This window comes from Empidonax traillii, unplaced genomic scaffold (assembly GCF_003031625.1).
Source record: "Empidonax traillii isolate 1590-97213 ecotype Southwest subspecies unplaced genomic scaffold, ASM303162v1 scaffold761:size885847, whole genome shotgun sequence".
NCBI classification, from domain to species: domain Eukaryota; kingdom Metazoa; phylum Chordata; class Aves; order Passeriformes; family Tyrannidae; genus Empidonax; species Empidonax traillii.
Window position 1 is genome coordinate 491,066 of NW_020955954.1, and position 18,454 is coordinate 509,519.

The 18,454-nt window shown below is 60.9% G+C and overlaps 2 protein-coding genes across 3 annotated transcripts; one reads left to right on the forward strand and one right to left on the reverse strand.

Moving 5' to 3' along the window:
* Positions 1–292: 292 nt before the first annotated feature.
* On the forward strand, positions 293–6,083 carry GRIN3B (glutamate ionotropic receptor NMDA type subunit 3B). Its single transcript, XM_027901016.1, has 10 exons — positions 293–754; positions 1,518–2,116; positions 2,548–3,598; positions 4,030–4,175; positions 4,300–4,415; positions 4,602–4,753; positions 4,836–5,000; positions 5,170–5,237; positions 5,371–5,691; positions 6,047–6,083. The coding sequence occupies exons 1-10, from the start codon at positions 293–295 to the stop codon at positions 6,081–6,083; spliced, it is 3,117 nt and encodes a 1,038-aa protein (XP_027756817.1).
* A 470-nt stretch (positions 6,084–6,553) lies between these two features.
* TMEM259 (transmembrane protein 259) lies at positions 6,554–18,128 on the reverse strand. 2 transcript variants are annotated; one of them, XM_027901067.1, is made up of 11 exons: positions 17,691–18,128; positions 15,614–15,880; positions 15,209–15,320; positions 13,222–13,332; positions 12,206–12,328; positions 11,789–11,889; positions 10,958–11,015; positions 10,538–10,621; positions 9,904–10,036; positions 9,606–9,705; positions 6,554–8,983 (listed from the first exon to the last, which is right to left on the reverse strand). In XM_027901067.1, the coding sequence occupies exons 1-11, from the start codon at positions 17,913–17,915 to the stop codon at positions 8,171–8,173; spliced, it is 2,127 nt and encodes a 708-aa protein (XP_027756868.1). In that variant the 5' UTR covers positions 17,916–18,128; the 3' UTR covers positions 6,554–8,170. The 2 variants fall into 2 exon arrangements, with proteins under 2 accessions (XP_027756868.1, XP_027756867.1); XM_027901066.1 differs by having other exon boundaries at positions 15,155–15,320; positions 17,691–17,915.
* Between the last annotated feature and the right edge of the window lie 326 nt (positions 18,129–18,454).

An 18,454-nucleotide genomic window follows, 5' to 3' on the forward strand; every position in this document is an offset into this window, starting at 1 on the left:
GAGCCCTCGGGCGGCAGCACCGCGCGGGCGGGGGCTCTCTTTTCTGCGGGGTGCGGCGAGGGGGACCCGCGTCGCGCGTGGGCGTGGACGGGGCGGCTGCGGGCGGATCCGGCGCTGGGTGGGCCGGGTCCAGAGTGACCCACCGCGCACCGGGGGCTTGGCGCTGCCCAGGGGGCCTCGGCGGGACCCGGCCGGTCCCTGCCCGCAGCCCGGGCCCTCCCCGGAGCCGCCCCCGGCGGAGCTCAAAGCGGCGGGGCCGGTGCGGGGCCGGTGCGGGGCCGGTGCGGGGCGCATGGAGGTGCTGCGGGCGCTCTGGCTGCTGGCGGCGGCGCTGGGGGCGGCGGGGGGACACCCGCATCCCTGCCGCGTCCCGGCCCCCCCGGGGCCCAGCCCCGGCCCGAGCCCCGGTCCCGCCGTGCGTGTCGGGGCGCTGCTGCCGCCCGCGCCCGCCCGCGCCCGGCTCCGCGCCGCGCTGGCCCGGGCCAGCGGTACCGGCCCCGGGGGGGACCCCGGCGGGGCGGCACTGCCCCACAACCTCAGCCTGGAGGTGGTGGGGGGCGGCCCGGCAGCGAGGGACCCCGGCTCGCTGGCGCGGTGGCTGTGCGGGACTCTGGCGGGACGCGGCGTGGCTGCCGTCCTGGCGCTGCCCCGCTCCCGCCGGGAGCTTCTCCAGCTCGACTTCCTCGCCGCCGCCCTCCAGGTCCCCTTCGTCAGCATCCTGGACACCCGCGGGCCGCTGCCCTTCCGAGCGCAGGTGAGACCCGAAGCGCCCGCACCTCACCGGCACCGGCCGGGCGCGCTCCCGGTCCCCGCTCCAGCCCCTGCTCGCCGGTTCCGTCCTTGTGCCCGTCACGGCTCCGTCCGTGCTCCTGTCTTGATCCCCGTCTTAACTCCGTTCCATCCCGCGGGTCCTCCTCCCGGCTCAGTCCTGCCTCCGATCCCGGTCCTGATGCCGGCTTCGATCTCAGCTCCCATTCCAAATCTATCCCAGTCCCTTATCCTTTCTGGATCTCGACTCCCTCGGGGCTCCATCCCGGTTTTCTCCCTCCATCTTGCCTCCCATCCTGGCCCCATCCCTCCTCCATTCCCTCCTCCATCCTGGTTCTACCCCAGCTTCACCCCGGGCCCCATCCTGGCTTTATCTGGCTCCAATCGCTGCTTTGTCCCAGCCCCCTTTTGGACCCCATTCCAGCCCTGTCCTGGCTCTATCCCAGCTCCCATCTCAGCTCCTTCCTGGCCCTCTGCCTGGCTCTTTCCCAGCCCCAATTCCAGCTCCCACTCCAAGGCAAATTCCCTGGTGCCTCTGGAAGCCCCTCATCCCTCAGCCCCAGTCCCATTCCCAGTCTGGCCCCAGAAGGACTCTGGGACATGTTCTGGCACTGGATTCCAGACAGGGAATGGGCAGAGGGTGGGCAGGGGGCACGAGGTGACCTCAGGGTGAGAGGGCCCGTGTCTGGTGCTGCCTCTGGGCACTTCCCGAGAGCAGGGGCACAGCCACGACCTCTGTGTGTCGGCAGAGCCCCTTCCACTTCCACATGGACCGGCAGAGCTCACTGGAAACTCTGGTGGACGTGCTGGTGAGCATCCTGCAGGCCAGTGACTGGCAGGAGACCAGCCTGGTGCTCTGCCACCCCTGGGACGTCGCCGGCTTCCTCAGCCTCTGGGCCCAACGCTCCCAGCTCTCCCTGCGCACCATCCTGGATCTGGGCTACCTGGATGAGCCCAGGGCCACCCGCTACCTGCAGCAGCACAGGGAGCACGTCAGGACCCTCTCCAGCCCGGTGCTGGTGCTGGGCTGCGACCTGCCCCGTGCTCGGCTCATCTTCCAGGCAGCCGAGGAGTCAGGGCTGCCCCCACAGGAATTCCACTGGATGCTGGGCTCCCCGCTCAGCGCCAGCGAGCTGCAGACTGAGGGGCTGCCCCCGGGGCTGCTGGCCTTCGGGGAGGTCAACCGGCCGCCGCTGGAGCTCTTTGTGCAGGACGCAGTGGGACTGATGTCACGGGCCATCGCCCGCGCCGCCCGCGGCCACCCCGACCCCGCGCTGCTGCAGACCACGAGCAACTGCAATGAGAGGCACCGGGCACCTGGCGAGTCCCCAGGGCTGTTCCTCGCCAGGTAAGGGGGGTACTGGGGGTACCCCCTTCCCCCTGTCCCGGCTCTTTGGTATTGGGGTGCATGGGGGGGCTGAGCCCCAGCCCTGGTACCAGTGGGCTCAGAGCAGGGCACTGCCCAGTGCTGTCCCCAGCGTGTGCAGCAGCCGCCATGGGGCTCAGCCCCCCCAGGACACGGTTTGTGCTGCACAAGGGGGGACGTGTCACTTCAGATCTCCCTAATGCTGCCCGAGCACTGTGGCTCTATAAATATTAATAACACTTGGCCCTGGCAGCACAGCGAGCTGCGGGGCAGCACAGCGGGGCCGCATCCTGCTGCTCCTCCCTGACCTTGTCCCTGTCCCAATTGGGCACATCCCACTCCCAGCCCCCGTCCCTGTCCCTTGGTCCCAGCTGACCTGGGACGCTGGAGCCGTGACATCCTCTCCTCGGCAGGTTCCTGGCCAACACGTCCTTCCACGGTCAGACGGGGCTGGTGCGTGTGGAGAAGGCGGCTCTGGTGCGGCCGGAGCAGCAATTCCACGTCTGGAGCCTGCGGCGGGACTCGCGGGGGGACCCCACCTGGGTGACGGTGGGCACGTGGAGCCACGGCAAGCTGGAGCTGGAGGAGGGCACGTGGCAGAGCCAGCGGCAGCACAGGAGCCCCGGCGAAGCGGCCGGGGGGGCCCGCGCGCGGCTGCGCGTGGTGACGCTGGTGGAGCACCCCTTCGTCTTCACCAGGGAGGTGGATGAGGAAGGGAACTGCCCAGCAGGGCAGCTCTGCCTGGACCCCGGCACCAACGACTCGGCCGTGCTGGACTCCCTCTTCGAGGAGCTCGGCGCCGGCAATGGCTCGGTGCCGCGGGAGTACAAGAAGTGCTGCTACGGGTACTGCATCGACCTGCTGGAGAAGCTGGCTGAGGACATGGCCTTCGACTTCGAGCTCTACATCGTGGGGGACGGGAAATACGGGGCCTGGAAGAACGGGCGCTGGACGGGACTGGTTGGGGACCTGCTCAGTGGCACGGCCCACATGGCCGTCACCTCCTTCAGCATCAACTCGGCGCGGAGCAAAGTCATCGACTTCACCAGCCCCTTCTTCTCCACCAGCCTGGGCATCCTGGTGAGGACCAAGGACACGGCGTCGCCCATCGGAGCCTTCATGTGGCCCCTGCACTGGACCATGTGGGTGGGGGTCTTCGTGGCACTGCACATGACGGCACTTTTCCTCACCCTCTACGAGTGGAAGAGCCCCTATGGCATGACCCCCCACGGCCGCAACCGCATGAAGATCTTCTCCTACTCCTCAGCCCTCAACCTGTGCTACGCCATCCTCTTTGGGCGCACTGTCTCCAGCAAGACACCCAAGTGCTGCACCGGCCGCTTCCTCATGAACCTCTGGGCCATCTTCTGCCTCCTGGTGCTTTCCAGCTACACAGCCAACCTGGCGGCTGTCATGGTGGGGGACAAGACCTTCGAGGAGCTCTCGGGCATCCACGACCCAAAGGTAGGCGAGTGTCTGGCTGCTTCAGATGGGCTGAGACAGGACTGAGGTCCAGGGAAGGTGGGGAGGGAAGCCCTGCCTTTCCTTCTGCACCTTCCCTGCTGCAATGAATGTGAAAGTTCTCTCCAGCCCCAGTCTTGCAGTGTGGCCCCTTCCAAGACTGGGGGGGTAGGGCAGAGGTGTCTTTGTGAACCCCAGAAAACTTTGTGGCCCCTCTACCCTAGTATTTAATCCTGGCCTCAGCTCCAGGGCAGGGGGGAGCAGGCTGGGTTTGTCCTGAGGCTGTCCCTGAGGGAGGGAGGGAGGGCTCTTTGCCAGACACCTCCATGGGCTGCCCAGACCCCTACCGGGAGCTCAGGGCTGGGGACACGTCCCCAGGGAGTGGGGACACGTCCCTGGGCCAGGGGTGCTGATGCTCTGGTGCCTCCTTCCAGCTGCATCACCCCTCGCAGGGCTTCCGCTTTGGCACGGTGTGGGAGAGCAGTGCTGAGGAGTACATCAAGAAGAGCTTCCCCGAGATGCACGAGTACATGCGGCGCTACAACGTCCCCACCACCCCCGACGGCGTCACCATGCTCAAGTGAGGAGCAGGGAGGGCATGGGGGGCTCCCTCCCACCTTTTACTCCTCCCAGGGCAGCTTTTGCCCCCTCCCTGCGGCCTGTGCAACCCCCCACACCTCACTCTTCCCCCCATGCTGGTGCAGGACAGAGCCCCCCAAACTCAACGCCTTCATCATGGACAAGTCTCTGCTGGACTACGAGGTGTCCATCGACTCTGACTGCAAACTGCTCACCGTGGGCAAACCCTTCGCCATCGAAGGTTTGGGGGGGCCGTGGTGGGGAGGGGTCCTGTGTGTGCACGTGTGTGCACGTGTGTGCACGTGTGTGCTCCGGCTGTGGTCGTGCCCTGACACGACCAGGCAGGGTGGGGAGGTGCTCCCTCCGTGATGGGCACTGGGGGCTGTACCCCCTGTCTCAGCTGCCACTCCCCCCTCCCTGGGGCCAGGCTATGGCATCGGCCTCCCCCAGAACTCGCCGCTGACCTCCAACGTCTCCGAGTTCATCAGCCGCTACAAGTCCTCGGGGTTCATCGACCTCTTGCACGACAAGTGGTACAAGATGGTGCCCTGTGGGAAGCGCGTCTTCGCCGTCACCGAGGTTTGGCGGCCGGCCCTTGGGGGGGGAGGGCTCTGGGGCCTGACAGCCCCCCAGCCCAGCCCACACCCCCCGCTCCCTGCAGACCCTGCAGATGGGCATCTACCACTTCTCGGGGCTGTTCGTGCTGCTGTGCATCGGGCTGAGTGGCTCTCTGCTCACCTCGCTGGGCGAGCACGTCTTCTACCGCCTGGTCCTGCCCCGCATCCGGCGCAAGAAGAAATTCAACTACTGGCTGCACACGAGCCAGGTGGGGCCTGTGGGGAGGGGCTCACCCAGCACCCCAAAGACCCCTGGCCCCTTGTCGCTACTCCCTCTTACCTTACACCACCTCTGCCCTCCTCCAGCCCCCGGACCATCACTCTCAGTTAACCCCAAAACCATCACCCCACATCTCATTCTTCCCTTGCTCTCCACAGAAAATCCATCGGGCTCTGAACATGGGCACGGAGGAGCGGAAGAGCCAGCAGCTGAATTTGGAGCAGAGGTACAGCCGGGGCTGAGAGGCTGCTCCACTCTTCTCCTCCTCCTCCCATTGGACACCCCCCCATCCCGGGGGGCCATGGGGGGACCCCGCAGCTGCCAGAGCCCAGCTGAGCCCTCTCTGCCTCCCCACACAGGGGTGAGCCCCGGCCAAGGCCGGCACCGGCAGCAGCACAGCCCTGGAAGGAGGCACGGCGGGTCCGCTTCCAGCTGGACAAAGCCCCCCCCGAGGGCGAGGGGTCCCCACAGCACCCTGGGAACGGGCAGGCACCGCAGCCCCCGGACAGGGCAGCCAGCGAGAGCGAGCTCCGGGAGCTGGAGGAGAAGATCCAGGAGATGCGGGAGCAGCTGCGCACGGCGCTGCTGAGGAAGAGCGAGCTGGTGGCCGTGCTGGGCACGGCCAAGGGTGGCCGGGCACTGCCAGCCCTGCTGGCCCCCGAGGAACCCCGGGAGGAGAGGTGAGGCACGGGGAGGGACCCCCAAAAGCATCCCAGGGCATCCCACTCCTCCAGCTGGGAGCAGGAGTGGAGAGGAGGGATGGAAGGAAAAAGGGAAGGGGGAATTCCTGGGGCTGCCCAACCTCTAGGGCCTTCCTTTCCTGCTTCCTGCTGCCAGTGGGGGTTTGAAGGGCAGGGAGTTCTTTTTAGGGGAGCTGAGACGGGGTGAGAGGCCCCTGCAGCTCTTGGACAAAGCTCAGCCCCACAGCCCCACTCTGCTTTTACACCATGTAAATAAAGATGATGAAGTCTGCTTTTCCTCTTCCAGCTGCATCCTGAATGCCCGAGGGTAACCCTTCCCCTCCCTCCTTCGCAGGCCCAGCTCAGCCCCACCGCAGGACGGCAGCGACTAGGAGGAGGAACAGAAAGGTCCCACAGAGAGGGGGCAGCAGGACAGGCCGGGACTGAAACCTCCCTCTGGAGAGAAAGCTCCAGGGCAGCAAAGCCGGGCTGACCCCAGAGCCACCGCAAAGCAGAGCCGGAATCTCCCTCGGGTGGAGGGTGAGGGCCGGAGGTGCCACCCAGGGAGCGGGACAGGCTGTGCCTCAGTGCTCCCCTCCCTCCCGAGGACATGGAATAACTCCCCAGCCCACTGCAGGCGGCCGTGGAAGGACTCAGAGCCCCGCAGCCCCTCCCCAGCACCGCTGAGCACGGCGGGGATGGGGTTGGTGTTCATCCACGGGGACAGTGACACCCCCTGACACTGACACCCCAGGATGGGGGGGCTCCTCCAGGATCGAGCATTCACCTCCCCCAGGACCCCCAACATCACGTTCCAGCAGGAGCCCAGGACACGGGACAGGACATGGGGCAGAGCTGCAGGAGCTGTTAGAGATAATATTTATTATTATATACAAACACATTTTGTACATTAATTAAATAGAATGAACTCTACTTTCCATTCATCAAATCATTTGGTTTGGTGTCCCCCCCTCCCACCCACCCACTCCTCTGAAAAGCCTACAGTCATTCCTGGTGCTCCAGGTGGCCACCAGGCCCCTTCCCAAGAGCACTGGCAACAGCAGGATTGGACCTGCTGGTCACAGCAGGGTCCCCCCAGCTGCAGAGCAGCACCAGGGCTGCTCCAGGTGAAAGGGAAAAACAAAGTGGGGGCACCCAGGTAGAAAAGCAGAGGGGTGAACAGGGGGCTCTGAGCCCCCCTTGCTGACAGGGAAACACTGAGTCGCACCGAGCCCTCTGAGGGAGACACAAAATTCCACTTTGCCTTAAGGGGACAGCCCTGAATTTGGGGACACCTGTACAGGGACCCAGCTGTCCCCAAGAGCCACGTGTCACCTCCTGCCCCTGCCCCGTCCTGCCATGGTTCTCCCAGAGCTTGATCCTGCCTGGCCCTGCTCCACCCCCTGCACAAACCCCCCTGCCAGCACATCCCGGTGGGTCCGACCCCTCCGCAGAGGTCCCGATGCAGCCCCCCAGCTCAGCTCCAAGGCAGAGGGGTTGGGACCTGCCAGCCTCACCTCCACTGCAGAGAAACAGGGGAAAATCAGCTGAAATGTCTTGGCTTTAGTGTTTTGGTTCTTTGCTAAACCAGCTCATGCAAGAGTCCAGGGGTGAGGAGCTGCTCTCTCGTCTGGGATGGGGCTGATCCTAAATGCAGATGTGGTCCACGGGAGGGACAAGGCACTGGAAAGCAGCTGCCTCACCCAGAGCAGAGCTGTGCAGGACAGAGCTGTGCGGGACAGAGCTGCTGCCCTCGCCCCACACCTCTCCACAGACACCCCCACTGCAGCACAGCTCCCTCCAGGCATCACTCACGGCTCCTGAGATGGCAGCTCCCACCTGGACATGGCACCTTCCACACCCCACCCCACCCAGTGAGGGAAATTCAAGGACAGAAAAAAAGGAACTGAAGTGCAGCTTCTGCTTTGGTTGTTGCCCAGCCATGCGCAGACCTCGCACCCAGGGAATGTCTCTGTTGCTCCTCCCCTTAGGAGCAGGAAAGGTGACCAGGATTCTCCTCGCTGTGGCTCTCCCACAGGGGCTGGACACACTTCGCCTGCTCTATCAGCTCCTACTCTCACCACAGAGCTGCCACGTGCTGTGGCCTGTCCCAGGTCAGCTCCCACCTGGTGCTGGGATCCACACCTGGACTGCAAACATGGCTGCAGGGGTGAAGCCTGGGACTGGGGGGCAAGGAAAAGCTGGGGCACAAGCTGACATGGGGCAGGAGCAGGTGGTTGGCTCACCTGTGGCCTTGCAGGAGCCCAGGAGCTGTGTGGGCCAGGGGACCAAACCCCCCAACCTTGCTGCAGCCCCTCGTGCCTTTCCCAGGGAAGGGAGGTCACCACATCCCTGCTCTGCCCCTGCTGCTCCGGCTCCGCTCAGAGGGATCCATGGGTTAAGGATGATGGTGAAGTGAGAAACAGTAACAAAGGAAATCCAAATGCCTTCCCAGCAGTCCAGAGCGACAGAACGGGGCTCAGGACAGGTTCCTGGAGCCTGGCTCTGAGCTGGGCGTTCTCTCCGCTGGTGCTGGGCAGGGGCTGCTCTCCCCCCGGTCCTCCAAACCTCTGTCCTGGTCACTGTCCCCCCCTGAGGCTGGAGGGGGCTCTGCCACGCTGCTGCTGCCCACGCAGTTCTTGCCACCGGGTTTTGCTCGGCTGTCTGAGCCCTCGAGAGCCTCAGTCTGCTTGGGAAGGGAGGGGCTGAGCACAGGGGCCCCCCCTTCCTGCAGCGGGACGGGGGGCGCAGCCCCCGCAGCAGGGGCAGCATCTGCTGCAGCCACCACGGACGTGGAGGTGACCTCGATGGTGATGGAGCCCACGGCCGTCTCAGGGTGGTCACTGCTGACCCTGATGCGGGCGACCAAACCAGAGGCCGTGGCCGCCTCCTGAGGGGTCCCGCTGGCCACGGCCTCGTGCACCACGGTGGGCTCCAGGAGGGTCGTGCTCAGGTCGGACAGGAATGAGGCCTCTGTCACGATGGCGGCCGTCTCGGCCACCCAGTTCAGGTCGCTGCCCACGGAGGCGGCGGCGGCGGCGATGACGCTGGAGGCCTCGCCGGGGGTCAGGGCGGCCGGGCCGCTGCCCTCCCCGGGGGGCCCGGCGGCCAGGGGGGCTCGGCGACCCCCCGCCTCCATGGGGGCAGCCGTGGTGTTGTTGTTGAGGTTGTCCTGCAGCGTGGTCTGGGTGCCCTGCCCCACCTGCTGGTTCTGCAGCAGCATCTCCTGGATCCGGATCTGCTGCAGGATGGCTGGCAGCTCGTAGTGGTGGAAGAAGTAAATCATCGAGTGCTGGAGGAAGAAAGGGAAAAGAGTCACCCCCTGGGCCTGGGCTACAAGCTACCCTATCCCAAGAAAACTGCACTTCTCCTGGAGGTTAGCACAAAGTTTGGACTTTTGACTACTGCAAGCTGTTTTATAATTTCTCTCTGAAGACAGGCAACAGATTACAACCCCTCTTCCCTTTTAAGGGAAAAGAAGGATAATGGCATTCCTCCGGGGCTGTGCTCTATTCCCTGCCCCCATCCTGCACCAGGTCAACAGCCAGAAACACTCAACAGGTTTAATTGCTCCAGGATATTGGAGACATCACATTGGAGCTGGTCCTGCCAGCATCCTCACTGCACGGACCTGAGCAGCTCCTCTGCAAGACAGACCCTCATTGGGATTTATTGCAGAAGGACAGGACAGAAAGTCTTCCCAGAACCTGCGTGGCATCAGGTTATTGTCATACCCATGGCTGGACTGGAGCCAGTGACTCAAAGGTCCCCCTGTTCCACAGCTGCCTTCTGCTGTTCCACTTCCAAACCAGGCTTAGTTCCATCTCTTACAGAAAAAAGGATCCCTACTCCAAGCCAGCTTGAGAGGAAGTTTGGCAAAGCCCCCCAGGTGCAGCAGCTGTGCAGTGACTCACCTGGATGAAGAGCCAGGAGGTGACCAGTGCCAGGCTGCTGTACTGCCCGTTGAAGCGGTAGTGGTAGGCGTAGAAGGCAAAGTGGTACAGATAGAAAAACCTGGGCAGGAAGGTAAGAAAAATCAGGAAAAATATGAGCTCTGTTCTGGAGCAATTGCACTTTGGACTCTGTGCCATGTGGGGCAGCTCCCAAGGAGCCACACAGACAACCCCAGGAGTGGAGGTTATCGTGCCTGGAGGGGTTGGGAAGCCCTGGAGCAGCTGGAGAAGAACAGGTAGAGGGAATGAGAGGCCTTACCTGAGCCAGTGCCTCTTGCTGGTGTTGGTGTGGCAGCAGATCGCGTCGTACTGGTCTGCCAGCCACACGATGAGGATGATGTAGAACGCGGTCGTGGTGTCATTGAAGAACTCGGACATTATGGCCTCCATACCTGCGGACAGAGGGGACATCAGCACGTGGCAGGGCACAGGAAGGGGCCCTCTGCCACCTCAGAGCCAGGCTGTGACCGCACCTGCCCAGGGCAGGTAACTGGGCTCTGGTTATGGCAGCAGCCAAGGCCGAGTGTTCCACCACTGACTGCAGCCCCTGCACAGCAGGGATCAGCTGCCTCCCCCAGCACAGATTCCAGGGTGGGTTGGTGCTTTTTAAATTCAAACTGTGCAAATGCAATGTGGTTACAGAATATAAGTCTGCAACGAGCTCCAGGGACAGACAGAGCTTTGGATTCTGGGATTTCCCAATGAACTGCTGCTTTTCCAGGGGACCAAGAAGGACAATGGAGCTCACTGTGCCATCAAATTCCAGAGCCTTCTGCCTTGTGATGAGCAGCCGCACTAACCACCTGCTGTGGCCAGCTCGGAACAGGGAATTAGACTTCCCACAGATCCCAGAGGGATGTGCTGCAGACACAAGCAGTGAGGCGAGTCCTTACCGACCAGAGCCAGGATGACAGTGAGGAGCGGAGCCGCAGGGAACGCAATGGTCATGTTCATCTCCAGCATCTGTAACAGGTCAACTGCAAGAGGGAAAACACACTGTGGCACAGAGAGGATGTGGGGAACTCTCCACCCCACAGTACCACCCACCCCGTGCAGCCAAGTCCATCGTCCCAAATCCTCTGTCCCCAACACTTGTCAGGAGACAGAACAGGTCTGGCGAGAGTGGTGACAGGGTGCAGAGGGATGGATTCCCTGTGCAGCTACAAGTAGCACCCTTTAAACAATGAAAACCAAGGCTGGAACAAGATTATCCTCAGGGTCCTTCCAACCCAAACCTGCTGGGACGCTACGACACACCGTGCTGGAGCAGGCACAGCGCCCAGCACAACCCAAACCCCTCTGCCGGTCCTTACCAATGAAGACAAAGATCTGATGGTGTGAGTAGCGCAACAGCATTGAGACAGACAGAGTCTGGAACAGGAGAGAGAAGGGGAGGCAGGTTAGAGCCCCCGGGTGCGGGGAGTCGCTCGGAATCGCACTGCGGCAGAGGCCCGGGCGAGCCTGGGCTTGCACATCCCACATTCGTTAGCTGGAGCTGTGCAGAGCAATTTGCCAAAGAGTAATTAGGGCTCCACAAACAAGCAATTAATCTCTGTGCTGCTGCAGGGGAACAGACAGTAAGGGATTTGTTTGTAAAGGGACCGATCCTGAATATTTGAGCGGGGGCCAAGCCAACCAACCCACAGAGCTGGGAGCAGGGATTCTCCCGTCCTCCATCCCGCTCCTGCCGCAGCTCCCAGCACCTCTCTGCAGTCGGTTCCTCCTCACTGCCCACAGTGTGACTGTGCACAGAGCTGCCTTGGTGGGTGGGACAGCCAGACACAACGGGAGAGTCACCCACAGCCACCCAAAACGACAAACATGGCATAGTTATCGCTCAGGATCTTGTCTGATGCGTATCTTGAGATGGCCTCACCTCACGCATCATCTCTTGGTTTATCTTGATCACTCCTGGCAAATCACTCTGGCCTGTTCTTAAAACTCTCAGAGGACAGACATCTACTCCTCGTGCTGACAGCCTGAGTGTTTTAAGGACACTTAGAACAAAAGTCCCACAGTAGGGCTTCATCCTCCACCAACTACACTTTAAAAGCAGGTGAGAGCCCAGGTCTGTGCTGTTATCCCAAGCACATGGTGCCCAGCCCTGGCTGAGTCCAGGCACTGCCCAGCTCCTGCTGACTTACAAAGATGACCATGATGACAAAGGCTGCCAGGTAGGACGTCCTGGCCATCCACATGCTGACGAAGCGATAGTGCTCCCCAGACACCACATTGCGAAGGAAACCTGGAGGGAAAGCACAAACACAAGCTTGGTATGATCAACACACAGGCTAAGGACCAACCACCACTGCTGCTAAAGAAACAGGATTTGGAGCAAATCCTCAGGGCAGCACTCATTGTCATGCAGGGCAGTGAGGAGGGAGGAAATCAGGTTTCCAGACACCTCTCCCCTCCTGCCTGTCTCATTTTGTCCTTGACAATAACACAGGGAGCTGCTCCCTGCATTACAGATTAATCAATAGTCAGAAGATGATATTCAGGCATGCACAGAACAAACACCCACCGCTCTGCGCAGTTGCTGTCACTCCTCCAGGTCTTACCTTTGTTCTCCTCGTTTTCAGCTAAAGCTTTGACACTTGACATCAGGATGTCATCATAGCCCAGGAACTCATCCAGCAGCAGGCGGCTGAACCTGTCCCCAAAGCACTGATCCCTGGTAGGATCTAGGGAGAACACAAAAACCTGCTCAGACTGTTCACACCTGCAGCCACAGAGGCACAAAGTGAGCACATGGTCCCATCACCCTGAGGGACACGTGTGCCAGCTGAGCTGGGCCTGGGCCAGCACGTGGGCCTGGGACAGTAAAACCGAACTGGGCAGCTCTGGGAGTGAAGATGTCACCCCTGACAGATCCAGCCATGCTGTCACAGTGTTAATGGGCCTTAAGGAATGTCAGGGCTGGCACAGACAAAAAGGGAATGTGCCATCTAAGCTTGGCTCACCCCAACTGCCCATTACCGCACAGGAAAGCTGCTTAAACCCCCCACCAGTTGTGCTTCAGCTTGACTGGGGGGGAGCAATGAGGTTCAGTCTGATCATGGCACTAACAGTGCACAAGAAGGTCTGAGACTGTATTCCTGACTTGGGCAGGTTTTAACAGAGCAATTGCCAGGAGAAGAGAACGTTGTTCCAGGGAAATGATCTGCTGGTGCTCCCAAGGGCACAGCAGCACGTTGAGAGCGTGACACAGACCTGTGAGCACCGTCCCCAACACCTGCACAGCTGCTCTCACCACCCCGCTCTAACCCTGCACTGCCGCTGCTCCCAGTGAGCCCAGAGCTTCACTGCCTTCAGCCAGGGAGAGGGCTCTTCCCTCCTCCATGGGAAAACTGTGCTGGGCACGACATCAGGGCTCACTGAACCAGGCTCCACCATTTCAGAGCGCTCCTCCTGGAAAGCTGTGACCTACTAAAGGGAGACAGGCTGCACACAGCAGCTCTCCTGCGTGGGAAGTGAGTGCCATCGGCTTCGTAACGAGTTCCCAGAGACAGCGCCGAGGTCTCTGCACAGCAGGTACCCCCCCTGCACCCCCTGCCCCGGCCGCCTCCCCACTCACCCAGCGTCACCACCATGACCGGGATGCTGAGGCGCTGCCGCGTGCTCTGGGACAGGCGCAGGAAGCCGTATTCCAGCGAGTACTCCACAATGTACTCCTCCTGCGGCCACACTGCGGGAGGGACGGGAGGGACACGGGAGGCTCAGCACCTGGCTCTGCAAACAACCACCACGAAGAGACAGCCCCGCCGGGTTCGCTCCCTCCCTCCCTCCCATCGCATCCTTAGAAAGGGAACTGTTTGCAAACGTGGGCTCCAGGCTTCCCTCAACCAGTTAAACACAAATCAATTCAAACTCCTTGGAACTGCAGCCCATTCCCCTGACCTTAGCCCTTCATGGGAGGCTTCTGGGAAAGCTTCAGGGCAGCACTTCCAAGCTCTGCCCAGAACTTGCCCACATCTGTGCCTGGCAAGCCCAGAACCATTTGTTCTTGCTCTGTTCAATTTCTGCTTCCCATGTTGTTTGGGAAACAGCAGAAAAACTCACTTTACACCTGCAGAACACCAAGTAAACGCTCCACAGGCAAGAGCCCTGCACTTCCTGGGGGACTGAGGTCATTGCTGCAATTACACACGTCAGAACAGAAGGTAGCAGCAATTACAGCTTTCCCAAAAACTGGTGGTGCCTGAAGTTTCCCTGGTTTCTTTCTTTTTCCAAGAAAGGTTCCAAATAGATGCTTTTTGCTACATCATCTCTGAAAGGACAAAACCTCCCGCTAAGCTGGAGCCAAGCAATTTAATCCCTGCTCTTTCAGACTGTCAGGGTGTATCTCCAGGAGGGGGAAGGCAGCTGTCAGGCAGCTCCCAGCACCACAGTGACAATTAAAGGGACACAAGAACTTCACAGAGACACATCTGACACAGCACTGACAGAGATGCAGCCCCTGATCCCCTTCTCAGGCAGCAAACACAGGTTGGGCTGTTGTTTTTGTCTTTTGTTTTCATTATAAACAGTTTTAAGCTCAAAAGGAAGTCAAGGGTTTAAATATCGACAAACAATTACTTCCTTTGTCTCATGAAATATTTTTCCATGGTAAAAATATTTGGACTAAACATCAAATTTGGTTCTCTTAGAGCACAGGAAACCTGGCAAAAAATACAACCCCAGTATGTCTGCAGAGCAAAGAATTCTAGTCCTTCCAGGGACAACAGTGTGAGTGAAAGAGGCAAATTTTTTGCAGGTTTTGTGGGAAAAGGCAAAGAATCCATCTCCACGTCTCTTTTTTAACATAAATACTCCTCAGCAGATTTCCTCCCTTAACCACTAGAGACAGAAGTTTTCCACACCGGAATTCCATTTTGAATAACACAAAGGCACCAAATCCCCCTCTGGAGTTCACGAGGCCTGAGCAGCTCAGGCCGGGCAGGAGCAGGGCGGGACAAGGCCGGGCACAGGACGGCAGTCTGGCATCGCAATCCCACGGAACCCGCCCGGCCGCTTCTGGGGTTCATTAATTGGGGCAAATTGTCTGCTCCAAGTGCTGCTGCTGGCTCAGGACCCGGGACACAGCCCAAACCCTGCTCATGTGAGGAGCACTGTCGCTGTCAGGGGATCCCTGCGGCTCACAGGGACAGCGACTGGCTCGGAACAGGGGGGTTCAGGCTCACCTGAGATACCTGACACCAATCACCGCAGGGATGCACTGCCAGACCAAGAGCCCTCGCTCACCTGTGGTTCATCTGAAGCTTCTTGGTCCGGCAACTTTTCTAGCCCAGCCTCCCCCCAACTCCTGGCCTCCCCCTGACACCCCCCAGCCCCGGGACAGAGCTCGCTGTGGGTCTGCTGTTAGTACTGACAGGACTAACCCCGGGTGAGCACATTGGGAAGACACTGAAGGTCACCGTGCAGGTGCCCCGAGGAGCCAGGATGGGACGTGCGGGGAGGATGACAGGGGGAGGAGGGAGGAGCACAGGTAGCAGTGAAGGTGTGATTACCTGCTCGGGCTAGCATCTCAAACTCGGACACAGTCTCCCGCAGAGGCTGCATACCTTTAGTGGCTGTGTCACTAAACGAGAACTCCTGGCTGTCGTTGTGGGGCAGCTCAGTGCTGCTCACCCGGGACGGCTTGAGGAACACCTTGGGCTCGATATCCAGCTCAAACTGTTGGAAAACCAGGGCAGGGAAGGTCACATCAGCAGGTTCTTCACCTCCCGCCTGCCACGCTCCCTCTGTCCCTGTAAAGGCCTCCACTGCCACAAGGGTGGGAGAGGCCACTTTCTCAGGCTTTACTTCCTGTGTTAAACTGTCAGAAGCCAATTCTGGGATACAGGAGCAGCCGAGGAAGCCACTGCATTTCCAGGAGACTGACGGATCACATGCTTACAGCCAGCCCTTTCCCCCCAGCCCAACACTCAGGTCTCCCTCTCCGGCACACACAGGGAGCACGTCCCTACCTTGATAGAGCTGTTTTCAAACATATCCACAGTCATTTCTTCCTCTTCTTCCTCCTCCTCCTCAGCTGCGGACTCCACCACCATTCCTGGGAACTTCTCGCCGCCGCAGAACTGCAGGAAGATGGGGGCCCGGCTGGAGTTGCGCTGGATCTCCACCCGCAGGATCCCGTCGCGGGGCCACTTGTCCCGCACGTGCTCCAGGCAGTTGATGGGCGAGCGGGAGAAGGCGATGTGGATGTAGGCCAGGATGAAGAGCACAAACAGAGCCTACAGGGCAGGAGACAGAGCAGAGACCGTCAGCCCGGCCACCCTCGGCCCCGGTACAGCCTTCCCAGTTACCACCAGCTCTTCTTTGCCCATAAAACACCAGGAAAACTCGGATGAGTGGATTTGGCAAGTGGACATGAGCTTCAGGGCTTCCCAACAAGGCAGGAGCCAGACCCCAGCATTCTCAGCAAGGAACACACCAAAGGCAGCAGGAACCACCTGCTCCTGTTCATGAGAGCAGAGCTGCCCTCGACAGCTGTGCAGCTCAGGCACCCTGCTGGAAGCACAGGTCCTGCAACCAACACCTTCCCCAAACTGAGCCACACCAGCACCAGTGTGGGATGAGGCTATGAGGCACGCTGAAAGGAATGGAAATGCATCCATGGCTTCCAGCCCTTCCCTCCTCAGCACAAAGAGTTTCCTGCTGAAGCCTGGAGAAGACTGCCCAGCCTTCCAAAGGCAGAATAAAGCAAACCTCTCCCAAACCCAACCCCTCTGAGGGCAGGACGACCCAAACCCATGGCAGACCTGTCACAAGGAACGGGCCCTGCCCCAGGGCGGCCAAAGGGCTCCCTGCCCTGCCTCAGTCCCAGGAACAGCTATAAACCACAGCAAAGCAGACTGGACTAATAAAACCCGTTCCCTAAAGCACAGACAGTAACCGTGCACGACGTCCAAAGTTCAGAGCTCCGAGCATGGCTGGCATAGTGAGCAGCACCGCTGAGCTCAGACCTCCCTTCCCACCCATCCTGAGCTGCTCCCTCCTCATCAGCCCAGCTGTCCTGACCTATCTGTGACGAACAAACAGGCTGGCAAACATCCCTCTGCCGAGCAGCTGCACAGGGGGACGTGAGGGAAGGTAAACCAGAGCCACCTCCCTGGCTGCAGGAGCTCTGGACAGGCTCTGCTTCCCTGTGCCCAGCAGCCAGAACAGAGCCAGGAGCAGGCTGGAGGCTGCTGGCCCCTGACCCTGCAGGGCTCTGGGAATGCTTTTTGTTCTGCAGGACAGCTGGGATCAGAGGCAGAAGCAGCATGAACAGCTCCCAGCTGCTCTGCCCAACAGCCATGCCTTGAGCACCATCCCTGTCCCAGCCTGCCTGCCGGGATCCAGCTGGACAACTGGGACATGGAACAGGGATGTGAAAACCCATAACATATCTTGGGAGGGTAGAAAAAGTATCTGTGCAGTATGAGACAAGTTGTGTTGAATGTTTTCTTGCTGAATTGTAAAAATCCAGAGCAGGAGGGTGGCCAGGCACGCTGCTCTCCCCTTCTCTCTCTCATTTCCCAAACTGAAGACATGGAGCAGGATTTAACCTACTGGCAGCTCACCCCTGCACAATGACAGGCCCCTCTGGGGGGTCCCAGCAGGCAGGAGGGTTCACCCCGGGGCAGAGCTGTGACACTGCACTGGCACTGCTGAAAAAGCAGGGTTAGAACGGGGCTGTGCCTTAACTGCTTCCAGAAAAGACAAGACTCCAACAAAACTCCAACTCTCCAGTATGTCATGTGTGCAATGCATCCGAAGTGTGATTTCCTGGAAACAGAAACTGAACCCTCTCCAGCCCAGAGCCTTTGGATTTACGGACCTGGAACCAGAGCCCCGGAGCGCAGGGACCACCCGGACCACCACAGATCGTTGAACTCCTCATGTCTCCCACACAGGAGAGGCCCACGGGAGCCCTGGGGACAGCCTGGTGTGTGTGGCCCGGACACAGGCTGTGATCTCCAGCAGAGCCACAACTTTTCGTTCCTAAGGAAATCCCTGCCCTGAGCCCGGCCGCGCCTGGCAGGAAGAGCTGCCCCTCACCTTGAGGAGGACGAAGAACTCGAAGACGCGGCGAAAGGAGGGCGGGAAGAGGCGCGCGTAGGTCACTGCCATCTTGAAGAACAGCGCGTGGAAGAGGCGGTCACGCACGTTGATCAGGGGGTTCTGGTTGAGGTTGGGGTTGCGGACGCCCCGGTTGTTGCCGCCGGCGGCCCCGGTGTTGTTGGCCGGGTGGTGGTTGTTGGCGTTCGGCTGGTTCTCGGACATCCTGGCGGCGGGGCCGGGCTCGGAGCGGCCGCTACTGCTCGGCGGGGCCGCCCCCGGCCCCGTTCCCCGGCCCCGGCCCCGGCCCGGCGCAGACGCCTCGGGGTGGCGACGGGTCAGGCCCGGCGAGTCAAGCCTGGGCGCTCAGCGGGGCCTGGGCGCTGTGGCGGCCCGAGCAGGCGCAGCGGGGACGCGGCTGCCGGGCCGGGCCCGGGCCATGGGGGGGTCGGTTCCGCCTCTCCTGTCCCGTCCCTCAGCGCGGCGCCGCCATCTTCCCCCGCCGGCAACGGCGGCTGCGCGCATGCGCGCGCGTGCCCGGGGCACGACGGGACGGTGGAGGACACGAGCCAGCCACGCCACGCCCTCACATGCAAATTAGGCACATTCCCGACATGCTCCGCGCGCGGCCTGTCGCTCCGCTCTTGAGCTGCTCCTCAAAAAGGCAAAAAATTAACCTGTCAAGGCTGCAGATTTAAAGTAAAAATCCGACTCGCATCGCCTGGGAGGGTGACCAGGTGGAGAAAGGGGGGGGAAGGCTGAAC

Excerpts from the sequence above, each read along its gene's own strand:
- GRIN3B (XM_027901016.1), top strand. The coding sequence starts at position 293 with ATGGAGGTGCTGCGGGCGCTCTGGCTGCTGGCGGCGGCGCTGGGGGCG. Across the intron at positions 3,599-4,029 it reads CGGGCATCCACGACCCAAAG|CTGCATCACCCCTCGCAGGG; the intron begins GTAGGCGAGTGT and ends GCCTCCTTCCAG. Across the intron at positions 5,692-6,046 it reads GAGGAACCCCGGGAGGAGAG|GCCCAGCTCAGCCCCACCGC; the intron begins GTGAGGCACGGG and ends CCTCCTTCGCAG.
- TMEM259 (XM_027901066.1), bottom strand. The coding sequence starts at position 17,915 with ATGTCCGAGAACCAGCCGAACGCCAACAACCACCACCCGGCCAACAAC. Across the intron at positions 15,881-17,690 it reads AGTTCTTCGTCCTCCTCAAG|GCTCTGTTTGTGCTCTTCAT; the intron begins GTGAGGGGCAGC and ends CCTGCCCTGTAG. Across the intron at positions 11,016-11,788 it reads TTGTCATCATGGTCATCTTT|ACTCTGTCTGTCTCAATGCT; the intron begins GTAAGTCAGCAG and ends CTCCTGTTCCAG.